The sequence below is a fragment of the Lathamus discolor genome, chromosome 22, assembly GCF_037157495.1.
Source record: "Lathamus discolor isolate bLatDis1 chromosome 22, bLatDis1.hap1, whole genome shotgun sequence".
In the NCBI taxonomy this organism is placed as follows: Eukaryota; Metazoa; Chordata; class Aves; order Psittaciformes; family Psittacidae; genus Lathamus; species Lathamus discolor.
In genome coordinates, this window is record NC_088905.1 from 3,718,771 (window position 1) to 3,737,783 (window position 19,013).

Below are 19,013 nucleotides of genomic sequence, written 5' to 3' on the forward strand. Positions count from 1 at the left end.
TGCAAATGTGCATGCTCAACTAGGTGTGTACATCAGGAACAACATACAAGCACTTTGGGGCAAAAAAGACATTTCCCATGTTTGTAGAGTTCAGCATCACAAAACAAGTGTCAGACACAGAGACATGGGCTAGGAGAAAATCTTCCATTGTGCCCCTCCCTTGTTCTTATACTCATCCGATTTCCTATTCATAAGTGCTCACAACTAACATAATGCTTTCAGTGCCACTGCATCCATCCTCCACACATTCATCAGTGCATTTCCAGCAGCTCTTTGCCTGCTCGTTGGAAACCCATAACTCCTGAGCAGAAGCACTGATATCCAATTCCCACACACACTAATTTCACATTCACTTTACTCTGACTGCACTCTTAAGAAGAGCAGCAATGATTTACAAGCAACTCTCACTTCTGCAGAAGGAAATGGACCAGAGCATTTTTCAGCACTGTTCTCTCTCTCATATACACATATCTGCTAGGAAATAAAAGCCTCAGCCTGAAAAGTGCCAGAACACAATCTGGTGACATCACTTATCGTACCACCGCAGTACCAGCCAATTGGGGAGGTTTCTTACCCAGCCGTGCTTCCTCACCTAGCAGGGAAGCCTATAGGAAAATGTTACAGCACTGGGAAAGGACTCACGCCTTCATTGTGGATGCTTCTCTTGCCACACCTCCTCTCTCCCCTTCCCCACTCCAGCCTGCATGCACACACACACATGCACATACACAGAGAACACAGCGGAGGCAACATAACCATGCACAGCAAAAATCTGTTTCCGAGTATTAGGCTTTTGGCAGTGATTCACAGAAGAATCCCTGCTGGTCCTGGAGATTCATATTTTTGTTCAGCAGTTTCAGTGGGAGGAAGAAGCTTCCTCTCCTAAGTCACTGATCATTTTAACTCATTGTTATGACTGCGCAGCTAAGTCTTTGTGTTTCTATCCCAAATATGTTAAAAGCAATACATCTCTAGCCAGCCAGCCCAAGCATGCCTGTAAACCTATGAAAAGATAGCAGAGTTTAAGGCCTGGACATGTTCTGCCATTCCCCAGATAGCTGTTAATTTAACTAGACAAGATCCAATTCTTAGCACACAGAGCCAAAGCCCAACATCAGATCCGGGTAAGCTGCAATGCTGCAAACTAAGGCTAGAAAGTACACTAGAGATACTTCACTGCAGCTGCCATCTAAGAGAAGAAATCGGAAATGGGCGCGTAATATTGCTTCCGAGATGAAGCTAGCTATTAAAATAATTGCTAAGAACCCCAGAGATCTCTTCTACCTGTCAGGCTGTGCTCTAAGAAAGGCAGCTGTAATTGTCATTGCTTCTCACTGGGAAATAAAATGACAGTTGGCACATCCAGTAAGCAAGTCTGTATAGTCTTCTGGTAGTGGTTCAGCCTACTCATGCAAGAGGGAAAAACCAAGCCCTCTCTGCGAGAACTGGAGATGTCATCTGTACTCCAGGCACACAGCTTTAAACCCAACTAACTCAGCAGCACCTAAAAAGCTTACAAGGACAAATAGATTTTTATGTCACACTCACTGCAAAACTATTTGAAGGCTGCTCCACCTCCAGACAGCACAGTCCCACAGGCTACAAGGCAAAAACTAAAAATCCAACTGCAGTACCCATCCTGCTTTGACTCCACTCAGAACATTTGTTCCTACCTTATCAGTATTTACAAAAATAGCTGTATTTCTTAAAAGCTGCTTTCTGCAACCAGAGCCAACCAGATAACCCCAGGAAGAAGGAACATTGTTCTTTCCCAGTGGCAGCACAGCCACACCAAACCCTGCCACTGTCCCAGGCCAGTTTCCACAGCTCACTCAGACCTTGGCTGTTCCACTACGCTGCTAGGCACAGGCAGGGATTGCTGCAGACCTCTGCCCACCTGAACCAGCCTGCAGAGCACCAGGGACGTCTGTCAGTGCCTGCCTGACTCACTACCCTCTCACCAACACCTAACCAGTCTTCCTGAAGTTCAAATATTGGCAGCTGCAGGTTCCGCTTTATGTCACCTCCAGCAACAAGCAAAACCACTAGAAGAAATAACATCTGCCTGTGAGCTCCCTTCTGTATCCAATTCAGAGCTGTAAGCAATCATGTTTTATGCAGCAGCACTGGAAATGAACACTCATTACAAAGAATCCTCCAGGTCTTCAGGAGGACTTCTCACACAGAAAAGGGTAGAAAACAATTCAGTTCGGAGCTGATTCCCAATGTAGCTGACTTACCAAGCCTGCATCACACTCTTACCTAGAAACAAGACAAAACACTTCCTTTATAACCTGCTTCCTTTGAGGTGAAAGCAAAAGAGTCTCTTGAACACACAGCCTCTGGGGCTTTACCAGCTACAATTACACAGATCAACTACACACCAACACTGTGAGATCTGAACCCATATAAGTCACCACATACCCTACCTGAAGAAATTGCAGACCTCAAGAAACCAGGAAATACACACCAAAACAAGGCAATATTTTGTCTCAATAACAAACAGTCTTATTTATAAAGTGTTACAAAAGAGTTTAAAACAGAAAATGCCAGTTTCCATACTCTCCATTTTTCTGGCAGCAGCTCAAAGTTCAGTCGTGTTTACTTTCCCTAATGGAAAGCCACCACTCGCCCTCCCCTAATGTCAAGGCTGATCATACTCCAGGTCCTGAAACCAGAAGTTTGGCTGAGTCAGCTGTGCTTAGCCAAGCTGACAAATAGGACAGGACATGAAGTGATTTAATGAAAGAGAAATTAATGGACTTTTTCCTTTTTTCATGGAGATGCTGTTTGCAGCAGAGGATTTTTCCAGGAGTATCTAAAGGTTTCAGCTCAAGAGCCCTAGCATTTTATTTGGATTTCAAGACCCAAAACACAGTCTTCATATATAACTAAGTACAAGGCAAAGATCCTACAAATACTTGCACAGAATCAGGATTTTAAATATATGTACACACACAAATGTATAAATAAATTTTTATATAGAACTTCTTCATAAAACACAGAATTCAAAGTAAACCCTAATCTTTTCATATATATACACGTAAGTTTGAAAACAGCATAAGAAGGACTCACCATCTCCCGTCAGTCTCATGTGAATAGCTAACTTAGCTAAATCTCTAAGTGCACTGTAGTTAAGTAAAGGTAGGAGGTAACTTTCCCAGAATGTAACATGAAACACATTTCTTGGTGCTGATTACAGAGGAAAGCAAGGCACCACGAAGTTCACCTGTCCAGTTCCATTGCATTAAGCTGAAAAGACAAGCAATGTCACTGAGCTGCTCTAAAGTATGAAAACAAATCCCTTAACACTCCTGTACAAGAATGAAAAGAAACTTGAAGACAGTCCTCAAAATGTGATTTATACCAGAATAATCTTAGTGCAAAAATAATGCTGTTTTACATATTATCTTGTATTTATTCTTTTATAAAACATCCCATTAAAACTAGAAGAGTTTTGAAGCACACAATGATTTCTCCCCCCATAACACTTACTAAATAAATGCGTTGAGAAACAAAGGGCTGCAGAGAAACAAAGTGCTCAAATCCCAACAACCATGCTCTCCAAAACAGTTTCAAAATAGTAATAATGCAAAGCTTCAAGCCCAGGTTTCACAGTAACTCCCAGACATCTACACTCTCCAAAAGTAGGATTTCTAATTTTATCTTATGTCTCTGAATAAACAAACAATTTTTCACAAAGTTCTGGAATTTTACATTAAAAATATGGAAAAGAATCACCAGGTAACTAAAATGGGCAGTAACAATATCAGAGTGATGACATTTTACACTTAGAACAAATAACTCTCCACATGGTACTCCCAGAAATGACCAGTGCTCTTGAAGCAAGACTACAGAGACAGATTAACAATCAGGGTTGATCTCCCTTATTCTTTAGTCTGCAACAGAATTAGTAAACAGAAGAGAAATACAAGGTGTACAACAGAGCTGACTAATTACACACACAATCTCATAAATTCTACTTTACATTTCATATGCCACTATATTACTTTGCTTTAGAAGTTCTCCTGGACAACGTGCTGGAGGACTCGGCACAGATGGACAATGCTGACAATGGAAATGTTTGTATGAAGCGCTTCAGGAAAAGAAGCGCATAAGCCCAAGTCACTAAAAACCAACCCCAAGCAATCTTGCAAAAGAAATGAGTACAGCCTATACACAGCAGCTTCAATGTTCATTTAACCCAGAACACAACAGTTCCATAAAGCACTACACAGAACAGTCCTGTAAAACCAAGAAAACAGAAGAAAGAGAGGCGCAGTATGAAGTAATTTCAGACAACCAGTTTTGTGAGAGCTTTAATGGCACAAAATGTTTATAAGCTACAACTTATACATGTACTGTAAACTGTATATAATGTTACAAAGTGCTAACTAATTTATGAAGAATGCATAATCACTTTGGCTCAGTTAACTCCAATAGTTCAACAAACGTCAATTAAAAAAGTCGAATTTCTAACAATCTTCAGCTTGCACTTTTGAAACCAGTAAGTAAAGATGCATTTGCTGCAGTTATGTTTGCCTGCTGCGGTTTTCATGTGCGAGTTTATGCATTTGTTTTTCTTGATACTATTTACAAATATTCTAGGCCAGTTTTCACTGAATGTAAGAAAAATGAAGCTTACGTCTGTGTTTCCAAAACTGTAAACAGGTATAAAGCTTTTTAAACAACACTTGTCTTAACAAAACTTCAACTAGCAATAGTTGAAACCCCTTTTCAAATTATACAGCAATCTGTTTCTGTTCATTGTAAAACTAGAAGTTGTAGACTTTTAGCCGAAGCTTATAGTAGGGTATCAATAAATACTGCATTGTATCATAGCAAGTGTTACAGTGATCATGTATCCATTCCTCACCTGTAGTTTTCACAAATTTGACTTCATGGCTCCTTCAAATAGCATAAGTTGTGTTGATACTCTAGCCACAAGCTTGCAATAGTATTTACTAAATATTCTGAAGAATTACCTTTTAATTTAGAAAGGGGTAAATTTTTCTCTTATTAAAAAGTAGTCCCTACTTGGTAAAAATCTATTTTTCTGTTACTCCAATTTCCATACAAAACAAGGTGCTATAATTAGAACTAAAAGTGTTTCAGCCTTTCTCCCATCCCCTCGGGTTTTAGGTCTGTAAAATTATGTACTCAATGCTAAAACACCCTTCACCACTTCCCCCTTCCCTCCCCCACCTTTGGGTGAAATCCAATATCCACACTTGAAACCAATATGCCACTGTAGGCAACTCAAGTGCCACTTAGAAGAAGAAAAGCAGATGTCTTCAAGAGGATTTGTTGATAGGCTGCCCCTTTCACCCTGAAAGCATTCTGTAACAGCATTCAGAAGAAGAGAATAAAAATAAATATAGAGCTTAGCAGTGGATTTATACTTCACTTTTTTTGCTTTCTGGGAGCTAACTAAAACCCAGATCTCAATGGGGATTTAACTTCTACGCATCAACTGTTTCAAGCTATCACTGCTAGTTCAAATCATCAACTTTTTATAGTCTGATGCAAGCAAATAATTCTATGTAGCTGTTCTCTCCGAACTGGCTGACTATGTTTTCTTATCTTCTACAAGTCAGCCTATTAAAGTTTTTACTTAAATGAGATTTTTGCTAGTCTTAAAATTAGCATTGGTTCCCTAAATACTTAGTATTAAAGTCTATATCATATTTTTTATATATTCATATATATATAAAAAAAAAGAGTATTCTATCCTTCAGAGTCATGCTACATGTTCTGAAATCCAATAAAATCTATTTAAGGACATGACTGTCCCAATGCTTTGTAACAATTTGGTACTAAAGCTTCACATTTTGAAAAGAAGTGTCACTGAAGGAGGACAAGGCTTAATGTTCCCTAAGATAAAAGTTCAACAACATTAGTGAGAAGAGTCTATCTAACATGAGACACCACGAGTGACTTTCAGATTCCATGTATCCCCAAAGGAGATTGTACAGTAAACAATGAGAGAGGAATATTGAAAACTCCTTTGCAGAAGACATTTCAGAGTTTGACAGCTTCTGAATCTTTACACTCTTGCAAGATTGTCCCCCTTAAAGATCAGTCAAATGCTTTGCTTTCTGAAACTGCCCTATCATCCTAATTGTAAATGGTTCCACAACAAACAGAATCATATCCTTTTACACAGTCTAACTACACCTACAGCTCTTGGGTTTTTCCTTAATTTAAAACTACTTTTAAAAGGAAAATTTTCACATTTCAGATTTTCCCTTAAGAAAACAGGTAAGGAAAAGAAAAGCTTCTTCACATGCAAACAATGCAATTTCTCTAATATTTTCTAGGCATCAGATAGGTTCTCCTACAAGGAACAAGGAGCTGACTTCATAGAAAAGACAAGATTACAACAATTACCTAATATTAAAATATGCTGATGGATTTAGGCATCCTACTTTAAAATTTATGCAGTCTTTGCCTCCTGCAAATCAAATGGTGTTAGCCAATACGAAGGGCCAAGTAAATTCCCCCAAAAGCTGATTTAAACTGTTTTTTATTGCCAGTGATTTCTTAGTTTATTTCACAACCATCTTGGGTTCCTCTTCCCAAAGAAAAATTCATTCTTACTCCAATCAATAATTTTCTTTCAAAGAGCCTGTTAATTTTATCACCATTATACAGTCAACATTTATACCATGCACAACTGCAATTTAAGTCAGGTTGCACTAAGGAGGCAACAGCATCACTGATAAAATTAAACTTGCTGGTGGCATTTTGCATTGAGAGAAGCCCTTGCAACATATAGACAGTTGTAAACTCCGTTCAGCAACTCTGACGTGTCTTGCAGGCCAAGAGGCAGGGGAATGGGAGGAGAGAGGGAAAGAATGTAGATAGCGAAACACCTCAACAGAGTTCCAACACAATACTGAATTCCAGAGTTAGCAAAAACCTGGATATGTAAGGAAAGGGTGAAGTCAAGGTCATGCTTAAAATGGTCTCAAGTCAAATGTACTAAATGAGACAGTAACACCTTCACAGGTCACGTGGATTTCCAGGTTTTGCACTCCATCTTTCAATAAGTGCTGGCTGAAGGTGTGGTCAGTCGTTTTCCAATGTAGATGCTGAAATAAAAAGTATAAGGCATATCGTATTTCACAGAGATATTCCCTGTTTTCCAAACAGTTTGCACGCACTCAGCTAGTCTGTCTTTCACTAAGTCTGATGAGATTCTTCCAAGGACGACACTTCATTTCTGTAAAATTACCTAAGGAGTGAGATTTTCAGGTGAGCCTAGAAGCACTGATGCTATCAACATTCAGTAAAAGCAAGTTTCTTCCAGTCCCAAGCTCATTTGAAAACCCCAGTCCAAAAGCTTGTGTTGTGTCTGTGGAGTACCTGACACAGGTACTCCTGAGGAGCCAAGCAACACTCCTGGATTATTACAATAAAACAAATAAAGTACTGCCTATAAAGGGAGGAGGTGAGCTTTACAACACTGAGCACTGAAGATCTACACAATAAACTACTGCTTACAAAGGGAGGGTGTGAGCATTAAAGCACTGAGGAGCTACGCAAACACTGACCTCTAATAAATTCAGGCACAAATTAATTCACTGTGGAAATACACAATGTTGCTGTAGTACAAATATCTTACAATATATTCTCATATATTCTACCCTCCTAACTTATTCAAAGGTTTATAGGAATTTAAAGAGACACTGGAGTTACACTCTGAAAAACAAATATGAAGCTATACAAAACCATATTTTGAGAACATGTCTTTGCCCCATGATAGAAGGGCATAAAATGAACAAACATAACACAAGGATTAAGCAAGCGGAGAGATTATTTTGGATTATGCAGGCAACGAAAGCAGTGCTGAGCAGTCGTAGCTGATCTTGCAGGACACATGCAGTATTTCATGCACCTTTCTTTTAAGTATCCAAACTCTGACTTTCAGTAATATCACACAATTGCAGCATTAGACACTGAAAATAACAGAGTATGTGCCATACACAGAGAACTTCAACATCAGTATTTGTACAATATGGTTTTGCAATGGTTAGTAGAAGTTACAGCAGTTTTCCATTTACTTTTATTCTTACTCTCTCTACATTATGACCTGAAGCATGTAACACATGGATAATCAAACGGCACATGTTATAACTGCAAAGGGTATTTGCAAATTCATGATAATCCATGCATTGTCGACACAAGAAATTTGATCTACTGTGGAAATAAAATGCTTTAATGGCTGAAATGTTTTAATTGCTGCAATGTTTTCCTGCATTTCAAAAAATGTACTACATCTATCTTGAGCAAGGTGCAACAACATAAATATTCTAGCTAAAGCCCTTTTCAGCAGGTACCTGGCGTACAAGTGGCAAAGCAAAGCCAGATGCAAAAGTTAAAGTGGGAATTAGGTTAATACTTACCCTAGTCCCAAAGCCAAAACATGAGATATGAACAGAGATGGAATGAAAACCTTAAGAAATTCTGCAGAGAAAATGCCACCTTTTTTCATTGCTCCACTTTTTCTCATACTTAAAGACACTGAACGTTTGGGATGTCTGAAATGAAATTCCCTGAAAGAAGAGGGAAAAGGGGGGGGGGGGGGGGGGGAGAAATTCAGTAAGACTTCTGTTTCTTTCCTTTTTTTTTTTTTTTTGCACACAAATGCACAGATCTCTGTAGGAACATTTTTTTTTTTAAGTACAACAAGCTAAAGATCCCTTACATGAAGTAAGGGACCAAAGAGAATAGTAGGAGGGATTGTGGAGAGACCACTTACACAGACAGTACAGAGACAAGGGGAGCAGTAGCTGAAGAGAGAGAGGTAGGTCCGAGAATTTCAGGATGTGATTTGTTAGCAAGAGCCTCATTTTTTGTTCCAAACAGACAGAAGTCTGCCAGATTTAGACAGCATCCTCTATTTTAATAAAAATGCTTTGCATTCAAGGATCTCAACGTTTCCCCTTCCGTAGATGAACATTACATATTTTACATAGAAAGAAAAAAAGGTACAAGAATTTAGGAGACTTGCTCAAAACTATTCCATTCAATAAGCCAAACTAAATGCCATGAATACCAACTCCAAGTCCCCAGCTCTTCCAGTAATTATAATTTTGTCAAGAAACCCTAACAAAAGGTTTACTCAGCTTGCTGTGGATTGATACTACTTTTAATAAAAATATAATTCTGTTGCTATTAAGATTTCCACACTTCATTGTTTTGACTTTGTAGCCTCCCAAAAGAGAAATCTTTTTCCAGTATGATCTTATTTGGAGAGCCAGAGTAATTCCATGCAACTTACGATTCTTCTCTCTTTCATGTAAAAACATTCATTAAAATAGTGCTTAACTTACTTGGGAGGAATGTTTTCAGGCCTACTTGACCAGTCTGACACCCAGTCAGCACTCTTCTTCAAAACTTCCAATTCTTTCTCTCCTTCTACTGCTTCTTCTTCAGACTGAAAATACACATGGGACAAGCCTTGTAACATTCAATTAGCTCCTCTTTATGGTGTTAAACCGAGAGCAACAACAACAGTGCTAAAATGATAAGCACCAAATGGTGGCACCTGATAAACAAGAAAGTGTTGTTGGGCTACTGATTATTTAGAAGAGATTTTATTATGCTAACAGGAGAATGTGCACAAGTCAGTATAACACAAACATTATTTCTACATGCAGGACTTCCAAATCATTGCAAGTTACTTGGGTTTTAACAAAAATAAAAATATTCTTTAAATCTTAAATGCAATAAACCAGCATTATGTAAAAAGTATTTATGTTTTCACAAATGGCAAAAACTTGCAGTTGATGGCATTTGATTTAAAGCATACGGAGTGTGGCTAAAGCACAGAAAGACAGCCAAATAAAAGGATTTAGAAACAGTATTTTTACTTTAAATGTGTTACTAGCTGTTTAAAATTTATATTACTTGCAACTAGCAGCTTCTACCAGTTGCATCCCAGGTGGAGCAGGGAAAGGCAAGCACTCACGACACAGCTACTAGTTGTCTTGATCCAAAGATTTAATGTTACATTATTAGATTCAAGTGTTACCACAGGAAAAAATAAAATAGACGAGAAAATGCCACTGACTTTCGTGCAAACTCCTCCTTTGCATTAAAGCAATTTCCTGATCTACCCTTAGTAAAATAGACCACCTAACATTAAAGCAAAAGCCATACCAAACCCAGAAGTCATCAAATATGACAGTCACAAAAGACCACCAACTTCACTCAAATCCTTGTGGCTCTACAGGGCAGAGCTAAAATAGTCCTACTGTTCAGCCAGGTCTTTGACAAAATTAAATGCAAGGTTTCATTCTTCCAGGAATGCTTTTTATTTATACTGCTGAGGACAGCAAATTCTATTAAATGATAAAACTAAGAGCTCAGCATTAGTCTCCTCTCAGTTTGTATTATGGCAATTACTCACTATCATGTGAGCTGAGTATCTGTAGAGCAATAAACTGAACCCTCTAAAATCCTGTGCAGAAATATAAACATTTCAAAGAAAACAGGTTTGATAGATGCACTGCAAACAGTGCTGGACAATAATATGATTGCTACTAAGCAGAGCAATTCTCAGCTTTAGAGACAGAGCCTCATTTTTCCCCTCACTTCAAAGCTATTAATCTCTACAAGTCAATACAAAATGTAAGCCTAAATAAAGTTTACTAACCCTGCCCCATGGCTAAAAATAATCATTCTGAAGTGTGTTTTAATTTCATTTAACTCCTTAAGATAATTTAAACTAACATAACCTTGGCTGCACAGAAATTATTTACTATTCACTAAAAATTACTTTTTACAAAAAGGTACTATATTTCTAATTTCTAATAAAAGGCTGACTTAAAACCTGCAAGAATAAAGTACAAGCCAAGTAAACAGCATAACAGCATTACTCAAATGACTAAGGTACATCTCCAAATTTTGATTAAATAAGGCTTATAAAATTCATTTGCTTGTCCTGCAGCTAACAGCCAAGGTTAGTGTCTCAGAATGAAAAACAAAATTTGCTATCAAACTGTGCAATGAATTTCTTGACACATAAGATAGATAACATTTTAAAACTTTAGACACAATAGAGCTTGCTCTACCCCTCAAGTATTCCCAATGCCGATTTATACAAACACATGATCTGTATACAATATCCACAACTTTTTTTTAAATTCATGTATTTTAAAGGTTAATAAAGAAAATACCTGAGAACTACTGTCTTTACTTGTGTGCATTTCCACATCAAAAGTTATCTGTCCATCTTCTTGAGGTGAAGGGCTAAAGAGAAATTGATTTTGTTATGTCATTTTGTCATAATACACTGTCACCTAAAGAATCGTTAATATAAACAGCATCTCATCTGAATCATTTCCACATGCACTTTTTGCACACGATTCCTGTGAGGTACAGACCACCCTTCAGATCAAACGTATCAGTATTAAAAAGTCTTCTAAACTCTCTCATCTCTTCATTTTCTCCCCCCGTTTATAATCCTACCTTTCTCAACCAGCTCGACCCACCTCCCACTAAAGCAAAGAAAGCATTGACCACAATCTGGCACACAAAATCTTCAGATCCCTTATTTCTTTTAGGTAACACTGCCAGCATTGTGAATTATACCTCTTTTTGTATCACTCCAAGCAGAAATATCACATATGAAAAAAACCTTTTAATGCTTGGCAAGAATATATATTCCTTGTTAGCCTCACTTTGAGTATTAAACATTCAGTACCCTACTTGAGAAATTAATCAACTATTGCACCTCAACTGACCAAACCCCAGAGAACTCAAGTAATGAACAGTACAAAATGCAGCATGATGCACCAGTACAGGTGCCTCATTAAAATGCTAAAGGCACCTTTTTAACCCGACTTAAGCTTTTATAAAAAAAGACGTATTTTAGAAATAAGAAAAAGAGAACCCAAACCACCACATTTCAGAGCAATTTACTCTGTGAACAGAATGCAAAGTGTTCCTTGAACGGTACTTCAACTGTTCAAAGGGGAAAAGAATTACCCAAAAGTTAACAAGTGGAAACGTAAGTTTAAAAGATAAAAAAGAAATCTGCCTTCATTCACTTAATATGTGGGTAATAACTGAAAATCCTCTGCTAGTAAAAGAAGCTATACAACCATCATCTAGCAAACGTTCCTGAACTGGAAAGCAGTCTACTGGTGACAGCTCTGACAGCTTGTTTCTTAGCAACATAGATGTAGCAAATTTTGTTTTCTATAAATGTAACCATTCTATTTTAAATACTCCTATGGATTATTTTCAAACAGTGTACTACATTCAGTCATTAAATCGGGCCTAACTGATTTTAAATAGCTTTTATATCTATCAACTACTTATGTAGGCTACTTAGTAGACATGACAGTTAAACTGCATTCGCCCAGCAAAACCAAGGCAGGCACAAGCAGAAGGACAGTTAAAATTGTATCTAAAAACTGCCCAAGGATTTCCAAACTGCCCCAAAATTTCCTAGAAAAAAGGTCTAATGAACATAGAAGAGTATCATAATGCTCACATATGCCTTGAAGAATTATATTGTTAGGTAAGAAATATTTTGCCTTCAAAGGATAAAAAGCAGAACACTGAAATCAAACAAGTACAAATTCTGAGGATCTCTTTTTCTGTTAAATCCAGTGATACATTTTAGTACGTTTGACTAAACATAAAGCCAATAAAATTAGGTATTTTTTACACCACGTGATTTATGACAACGTGAAATTTAACTGTTGTGTTGAGGTGACTTTCCAGCTCCTGGATTCCTCAGCTTTCTGTGTAGCAACGATCAACTTTCCAAATCAGATGTCTTATTTAATAACCAGTTATCACAAGCCAGCAAGTACTCCAAATCCTGGCGCATAACAAACTTAAGCCTGAGAAAGAGCTTTATGTCCCCGTTAACATCTACAGGATAAAATCCTGCTATAAACTGCAGGCAGGACAGCAAACATTTCTTTACCTGTCACAGTGGGAACTACCTCTCGAACTGCTCTGTCCTGATTCATGCTGGGCGTCCAGGAGAATTTTTTCCATGTCTCCATTGTGGATGGAGGATGATGAAGGGACATGTTCCAGACCTCCGTTTTTCCCATTGCCATTATCGTTGCTATTGCCATTGCCGTTCATCTGTAACTCCACCCAGGAACCTGTTGGGCCAGCCAGACACCACTTCATTAAAAACCCATCTCAAGTTTATCAATTACACACAGAAACAAACATGGTGAATTCTGATAACATACACTGCTAATGGGAGAAAACTAATAAACATGTACTGCAGGCAGCAGCAACATATTTCTTCTTCTTTCATCAGCAAAAACACCCCTAAAAAGTTATACTTTGTTGCTACCTACCTCCAAAGCTAGTCAAATATGCCCCCTCTCTCCTCAAATATTAATACTTCCATAGGCCATGTTTCTCTTTGCAGTTTGAAGCTTCAATTACCTATGTATCACTCCATTACACTAGTCACCCGCTTCCCTGCTCTACATTCCTTTTTGAAACAACATTTTCAAGTGCTAGTGCCCAACTATACAACTCCTCACCTGCCATTTCATAATTCTCCTTCTTCCCTCTACTTCCAAAGGCCTCAAATCAAGCCCTGATTTTCACACACATCAGGTGGGCTGCCATTCTCAACCCTCACTCAACTTTCTCAGCCCTGGCCCTCTAACAAACATCTCCCACCTCTCCTATCCCACCACAACTCAAACCATCAGATGCCTGAAGCAGGCATTATGTTTCCTGACAGAGCTGAAGTACCATGCTGATGTGCATTTCATTAGAGCTGGATTAAAAGATTTCATTGCTAAGAAGCCAAAATGAAGAACTGAGTAGTAGGAGAAATGCAGAGCTCTCACATGTAATAACAGTTAATAATTTCAATGCCATTATTTCAGCCTCTTCTCATCTCCCTTCTTTTAATTTCCTTAGGGACAGCTCTATAGCCTACAAGTTGAGATTTACTGGCATGTCGTTGTCGTCGTCCCCCCCTTTTTTTTCGTAGTTATGGCCATGGGATTTCCACATGTGCACTGTGATTTGACAAAAGAGGAAGAGTGTATCCTGAATGATAAAAGTGGCTGCCAAGAAGTTCACATACTCTGTGGTTAGGTTGAGGATTTTGACTTTTGGTTTTAAATGTCTTTGCTTACATTTTATGTGCATATTAACAAAATGCAAAACAGTATTTACCGGTATGTTCAGTAGTGACACGTTTCAATTGGAAACAAAGAGGTTTCGAAAACATTAATTTGTAAACATGTTATTTAATACCATGAGGTAAAGACAGAGCAGTAGAAGTCTATTCTATCTGTTCCAAATATTTAAATGCACTCCATATCCAACTGTAACTGCAGTCTTCTCATCAAGACATGTATCAAGAATCATTTGGCCATACAGCCACTCTACTAGCCATTATTATGGAAGGAAAGATCTCCAACTTCTCAAAAGCATACTGTTTTCAATGCAACATGATTTCCCACTGTCAGTCAGATGTACTGTCATCACAATTCCTGTGTAATTTAATTTACGCCCCATGAAGTTTTCAGTTTGTGTTGGGTTGGTTTATTTTCTGGTGTTCTGACATCCTCATCAGAGAGGTAAAAATATTCAACAAAAAAAAGAAAGCCTAAAGACACAAAAGCAAATGTTGAAACTACTTCATAAACATTATTTGCACAGATTCTAAATTGTAACACTGATTTCTTGACTTCCGACATGCACTTTAGAGTGCCTGCACTTTTTTTTTTTTTTTTTTTTATAGCAAAGTTTTGGCTCTGGGAACATAGAGACACAGGAAGGGATGTATGTCACAACAAGTTCACCTACTTCCAACTTGATTTTGTGAAGCTGAAACAGAAATAGAGTTAGTACCAACTATTAACTACACCATTATACTGATGACCAGGGAAGCATCATACTCTTTAAGAGTACAGGTGGTTTAAAAGTCTGGTTTCCCCAAGCTATATTCACAAACAAGGTATTTAGGGTGTGCACAATCACACGATGTACACAAACTCTGTACTATGTATCTTCTCAGATAATCAAGTGTTAACTGGGAGAAGGCAGCCTTTGCTCAGAACAGTCAGCACAAGTCACAGACTGTATTATTTCAGATTTATCATAAGTGCTGGTGTCTAATTTCTAAATAAAAAACTGCTGCAAGAACTACATCAGGAAGACAGATCTGCCTTGTGGTAACACCTTCACATCAAGAGGCCACACCTGCAGAAAATCATGTGGCAAGCGCAGTTAGAAGACAGACCAGAATGCTTCCACTTTGGAAAGTGTAAGCATCTCCTGGGAGAATTAAAATGCTCAGGATCTACAAAGACACCTATTACAAAAAAAAAAAAAAAAAATCAGCAGTGAGTGACAAACAATGTGAAAAGAACAGAGGGCAAAGTTGCAGGGGGATGTCCTCCTCTGACATCACAATGGAAACCCAGCAGAAGATTATCAAAACTGGTTGCTCTAGTATGCAGCTACTAAAGACACCTCCACAGCACCTAAGATTATGCACAAATAAAATCTTTATTAATGTTTATCTGGTCTGACAAAACTTAGCATTTATCTAAAACGTGTTGTGGCCATACTAGGAAGCACACTCAAACTGTGAGTAAAGAGTCCCAACAAGTTGAGCAGCAGTTTACATGGCAAGAGGCACGTTCTCCATCTGACCTCACTTTTAATGAGTCAAAATACATCCAATGAAACACAATCTGACATCAAGCTAAAACATGCTACATACTCCCACAGGCAGTCACAACCGGTTTGGAAGAAGGAGCCAGAGAGCCCATGCAGTTTCAAAGACTGATTAGAGGGACAGAAATCTCTGCTTCTTTGAAAAGACAACACAGGAATATAAAATGCACAGGAATGCATGTGAGAATAAACTACCCAAGTAATAGAGAGTGGTTTTTACCCGAAGGTTTTTCTACAACTAAGGAACTTACATTAACCACCCACATGAGAAATTTTGAGTATATTAAATATAATTATATTTCTACTTGACAGTAAAATGGGAAATATAGTAGAATTAAGAGTGGGAAAATTTAGATATGTGGAGGCATTTTCCTCGCTTCACGAATGACATCACACACACTTCGGCAGAACAAACAAACCAACCCCACAACTGTTTATATGAATGGTATTTTTCTCCAAAATTGTTTCAATTTTGGCCATCCTCCAAGGCTAATTATTTCACTATGAACTGATACACAATGATTCTAATTACATGTTTTTCCATAACTGATGGACTGTTTAAACAACAGTAGCTAAATGGGGGGGTGGGGGGGGTGTGTGGAGGCAGGGTGGAAGAAGAGCCGTCTCATTTTGTTTATTCATTCTGTGATTTCACTTGGGTGGTAGGGGTGAAGATATCAAGGACGATACATAAATTCTATATACACATTTTTAATATATATATAAAAATATTCAAACTAGTAGCTCACACGAAGTCTAAGCCATGGTCAACTTGAATAAACTAAGAAATATCATTTTGACAATGAAGTACACCATTAAAAAATAATGAAAGAACAGAAAGCTGTTTGGATTCCCATAATAGTAATTGTTAAACACATTTTCCATGACAGAGCTAGATGGGTTCCTGCCTAAGGTGGGATTTCTTCTTTTTGTCAATATATAACAGAGCTTTGTAATAATTAAATTACAGGAAGCATCTAGAATTCCCACAGCAAACATGCCTTTTTTTAAGGACCCAACCAAGCACAGGTTCAGTTACCAGTTTTATTCCCAGTCTCCTGACCTTTGATTCAAGCACTTTGAATCTTTGAATGAAAGGCCCTAAACACACACAAATGTCATACAGAACCAAGTCAGTAAGTGTCTAAGCTCATCAGCTTGAAAAAAGTTCACTGAAAAGTTTATGTAATGGCAGAAAATATACCTGTAAACACCAAAGCACTGTGGAGCAGCTAAGCATCTGAAAGCGGCACTAAGCCTATGTGGAGCTGATAGGTTGCATTTGTTTTGTTCTCAGAGCACAGACTATCGAGTATTTCCTCTCATACCTTGCACTCATCACCTTCAGTAATCACATCGATTTAGCTAAGCCTCTACGCGCTGATCCAGCAGTAAGACTTATGTGAGCAGATCCAGCACAGGCTTAGAGTAACGCTCATCTCTTGTTGCTCCTGTCTTACAGCAGACTAACACATCTCACTGAGTAAGTTAACAGAAAACAAAAAGGAAATACTAGAACATAGAAGCATCAAAGCTCACGATTTCTAAAGTACTGAGTTAGGCACTGGGCATGTCGCAACTTTAAGCATAATTGGTATTTCAGTATGCTAACAGCCCTGAATAATTTACTAAAATATCTATTTGACTCAGGCTAACATTGCTGTAAGCTGCTGTCCTTATCACAAGGTGTTGCATTACCATAACACAAAAGCAATGTTACGAAATCGGCACACTTTATTCTTCTTCAATACAATTCCCATTGAGTTACAGGAGATCAACCAGCCAATATATTTCGTGGTCAGTTAAACTGCATTGTAAACCACGAAGGTAACAGTTAATCATTAATGCAATTTATTCACCTCTCCAACTGCAGTATCCTTAATAATTACAAACAAATGAAAGGACACACTGAAGTAGCTGTTTAAATCGAGGGAAAAGCATCTGCCAAGTAAGTATGAGAGCCTACATAAAAACCAGCCCTACCAGTGTTATCCTAGGAACAAAAGGATGCAGCAGAGCAGCTGACATAGATGCCGGATATAGAGGAAAATAGCTCACGTCAGTGGTATTGACTCAGCCACTGAATAAACTCATTCCCACAGTCACGCTCCTCCCCCTACCCTGCTGTATCCCCATCTTAGCTGTTAACACCAGCCACCGAATAAACTCAGTTTAACCACGAAACAAACCTGCTCCTGCTCCCCTCGGCTCGCAGCGAGCCACAGCGCTAGCTCCTTCCTAAGGCTGCGCTGCCTTGGCCATTTCGCCTCAGCCATACCGGCTGCCGCCTCAGTCGCCAGCCCTCCTGCGAGGAGCGGCGCGGCCAAGGGGTCCGACAGCCACGGTCCTCGCCTCATCTGTGGCGCGCAGCCCCCTCCACCGAGCTCCCTCCACTTTCCAGGCCCGCACCCGGCGGTCCCGCTGCCTCCGCGCTCGGAGCTCCGCGGACACCCCGCTCCCAGCCCCGCTTCCCTCCGGGCCACCTCAGGCAGTGCCGCCCGCCCCGGGCTCCCTCAGGCCGCGCAGCCCGCCTTTTCCTCACAGCCCCCCGGGCGGGGGCAGCCGCACCAGTTACACCCGTCCCGCCGCCGCCGATTGGCCCCGGCGGCTCTCGAGGCCCCGTCCTCCGCCAATCGCGGCCCCGGAAAGGGGGCAAGTGGAAGAAGGGGTCTCGGCCCGCGAGCTGCCCCTCCCGGCCACGGCCCCCACCCCACCCCTGAGGCGAGCGGCGGCAGCACTCACTGTTGAGGCCCGGCTCGGTGTGCGTGCCCTCAGCCGGCGGGTTGTTGTTGTTGTTGTGCTGCGGTGGCTCCTGAGGGCTGGACATGGCGGCGCGGGAGCGGTGGCTGAGGTGACTGAGGAGCCGCTGGGGCTGGGACAACAACAACAACCCCGGACTCCGCTCCGGGCCCGGCCACCCCCCCTCCCTCCCCTCCCCGCCTCTCCCGCACTGCGCACGCGCGAAGCACCCCGCTCCCGCCTTCCGCCTTCTGCGCACGCGCCGCCCACCATGGCGCTCGCCGTACCTGCGCACGTCCCGCCGCCGCCGCCGCGCGTGCGCCGGCCGGCCATGAGGGGAGAGGCGGGAGCGCCGCAGGGGCCGTGAGGTGCCGTGAGGTGCCGTGAGGTGCCGTGAGGTGCCGTGAGGTGCCGTGAGGTGCCGTGAGGTGCCGTGAGGTGCCGTGAGGTGCCGTGAGGTGCCGTGAGGTGCCGTGAGGTGCCGTGAGGTGCCGTGAGGTGCCGGGTGTCCCCGCCTCACGCACCCGAGGTCCCCGGGGCACGGGCGCTGGAGGCGCCGGCCCTCCCCACAGTGCTCTGTA

The 19,013-nt window shown here is 40.3% G+C and overlaps 1 protein-coding gene across 1 annotated transcript; it reads right to left on the reverse strand.

Annotated features, from left to right (window-relative positions):
- Positions 1-4,306: 4,306 nt before the first annotated feature.
- BNIP3L (BCL2 interacting protein 3 like) lies at positions 4,307-18,628 on the reverse strand. The gene is made up of 6 exons (XM_065659199.1): positions 18,436-18,628; positions 12,950-13,136; positions 11,187-11,259; positions 9,339-9,442; positions 8,409-8,558; positions 4,307-7,094 (listed from the first exon to the last, which is right to left on the reverse strand). Exons 1-6 carry the CDS (start codon positions 18,518-18,520, stop codon positions 7,046-7,048), a joined length of 648 nt encoding a protein of 215 aa, XP_065515271.1. The 5' UTR covers positions 18,521-18,628; the 3' UTR covers positions 4,307-7,045.
- Positions 18,629-19,013: the final 385 nt, after the last annotated feature.

Excerpts from the sequence above, each read along its gene's own strand:
- BNIP3L (XM_065659199.1), bottom strand. The coding sequence starts at position 18,520 with ATGTCCAGCCCTCAGGAGCCACCGCAGCACAACAACAACAACAACCCG. Across the intron at positions 13,137-18,435 it reads CACCGAGCCGGGCCTCAACA|GTTCCTGGGTGGAGTTACAG; the intron begins GTGAGTGCTGCC and ends CTGGCCCAACAG. Across the intron at positions 11,260-12,949 it reads GGTAGTTCCCACTGTGACAG|CCCTTCACCTCAAGAAGATG; the intron begins GTAAAGAAATGT and ends ATTTCTCTTTAG.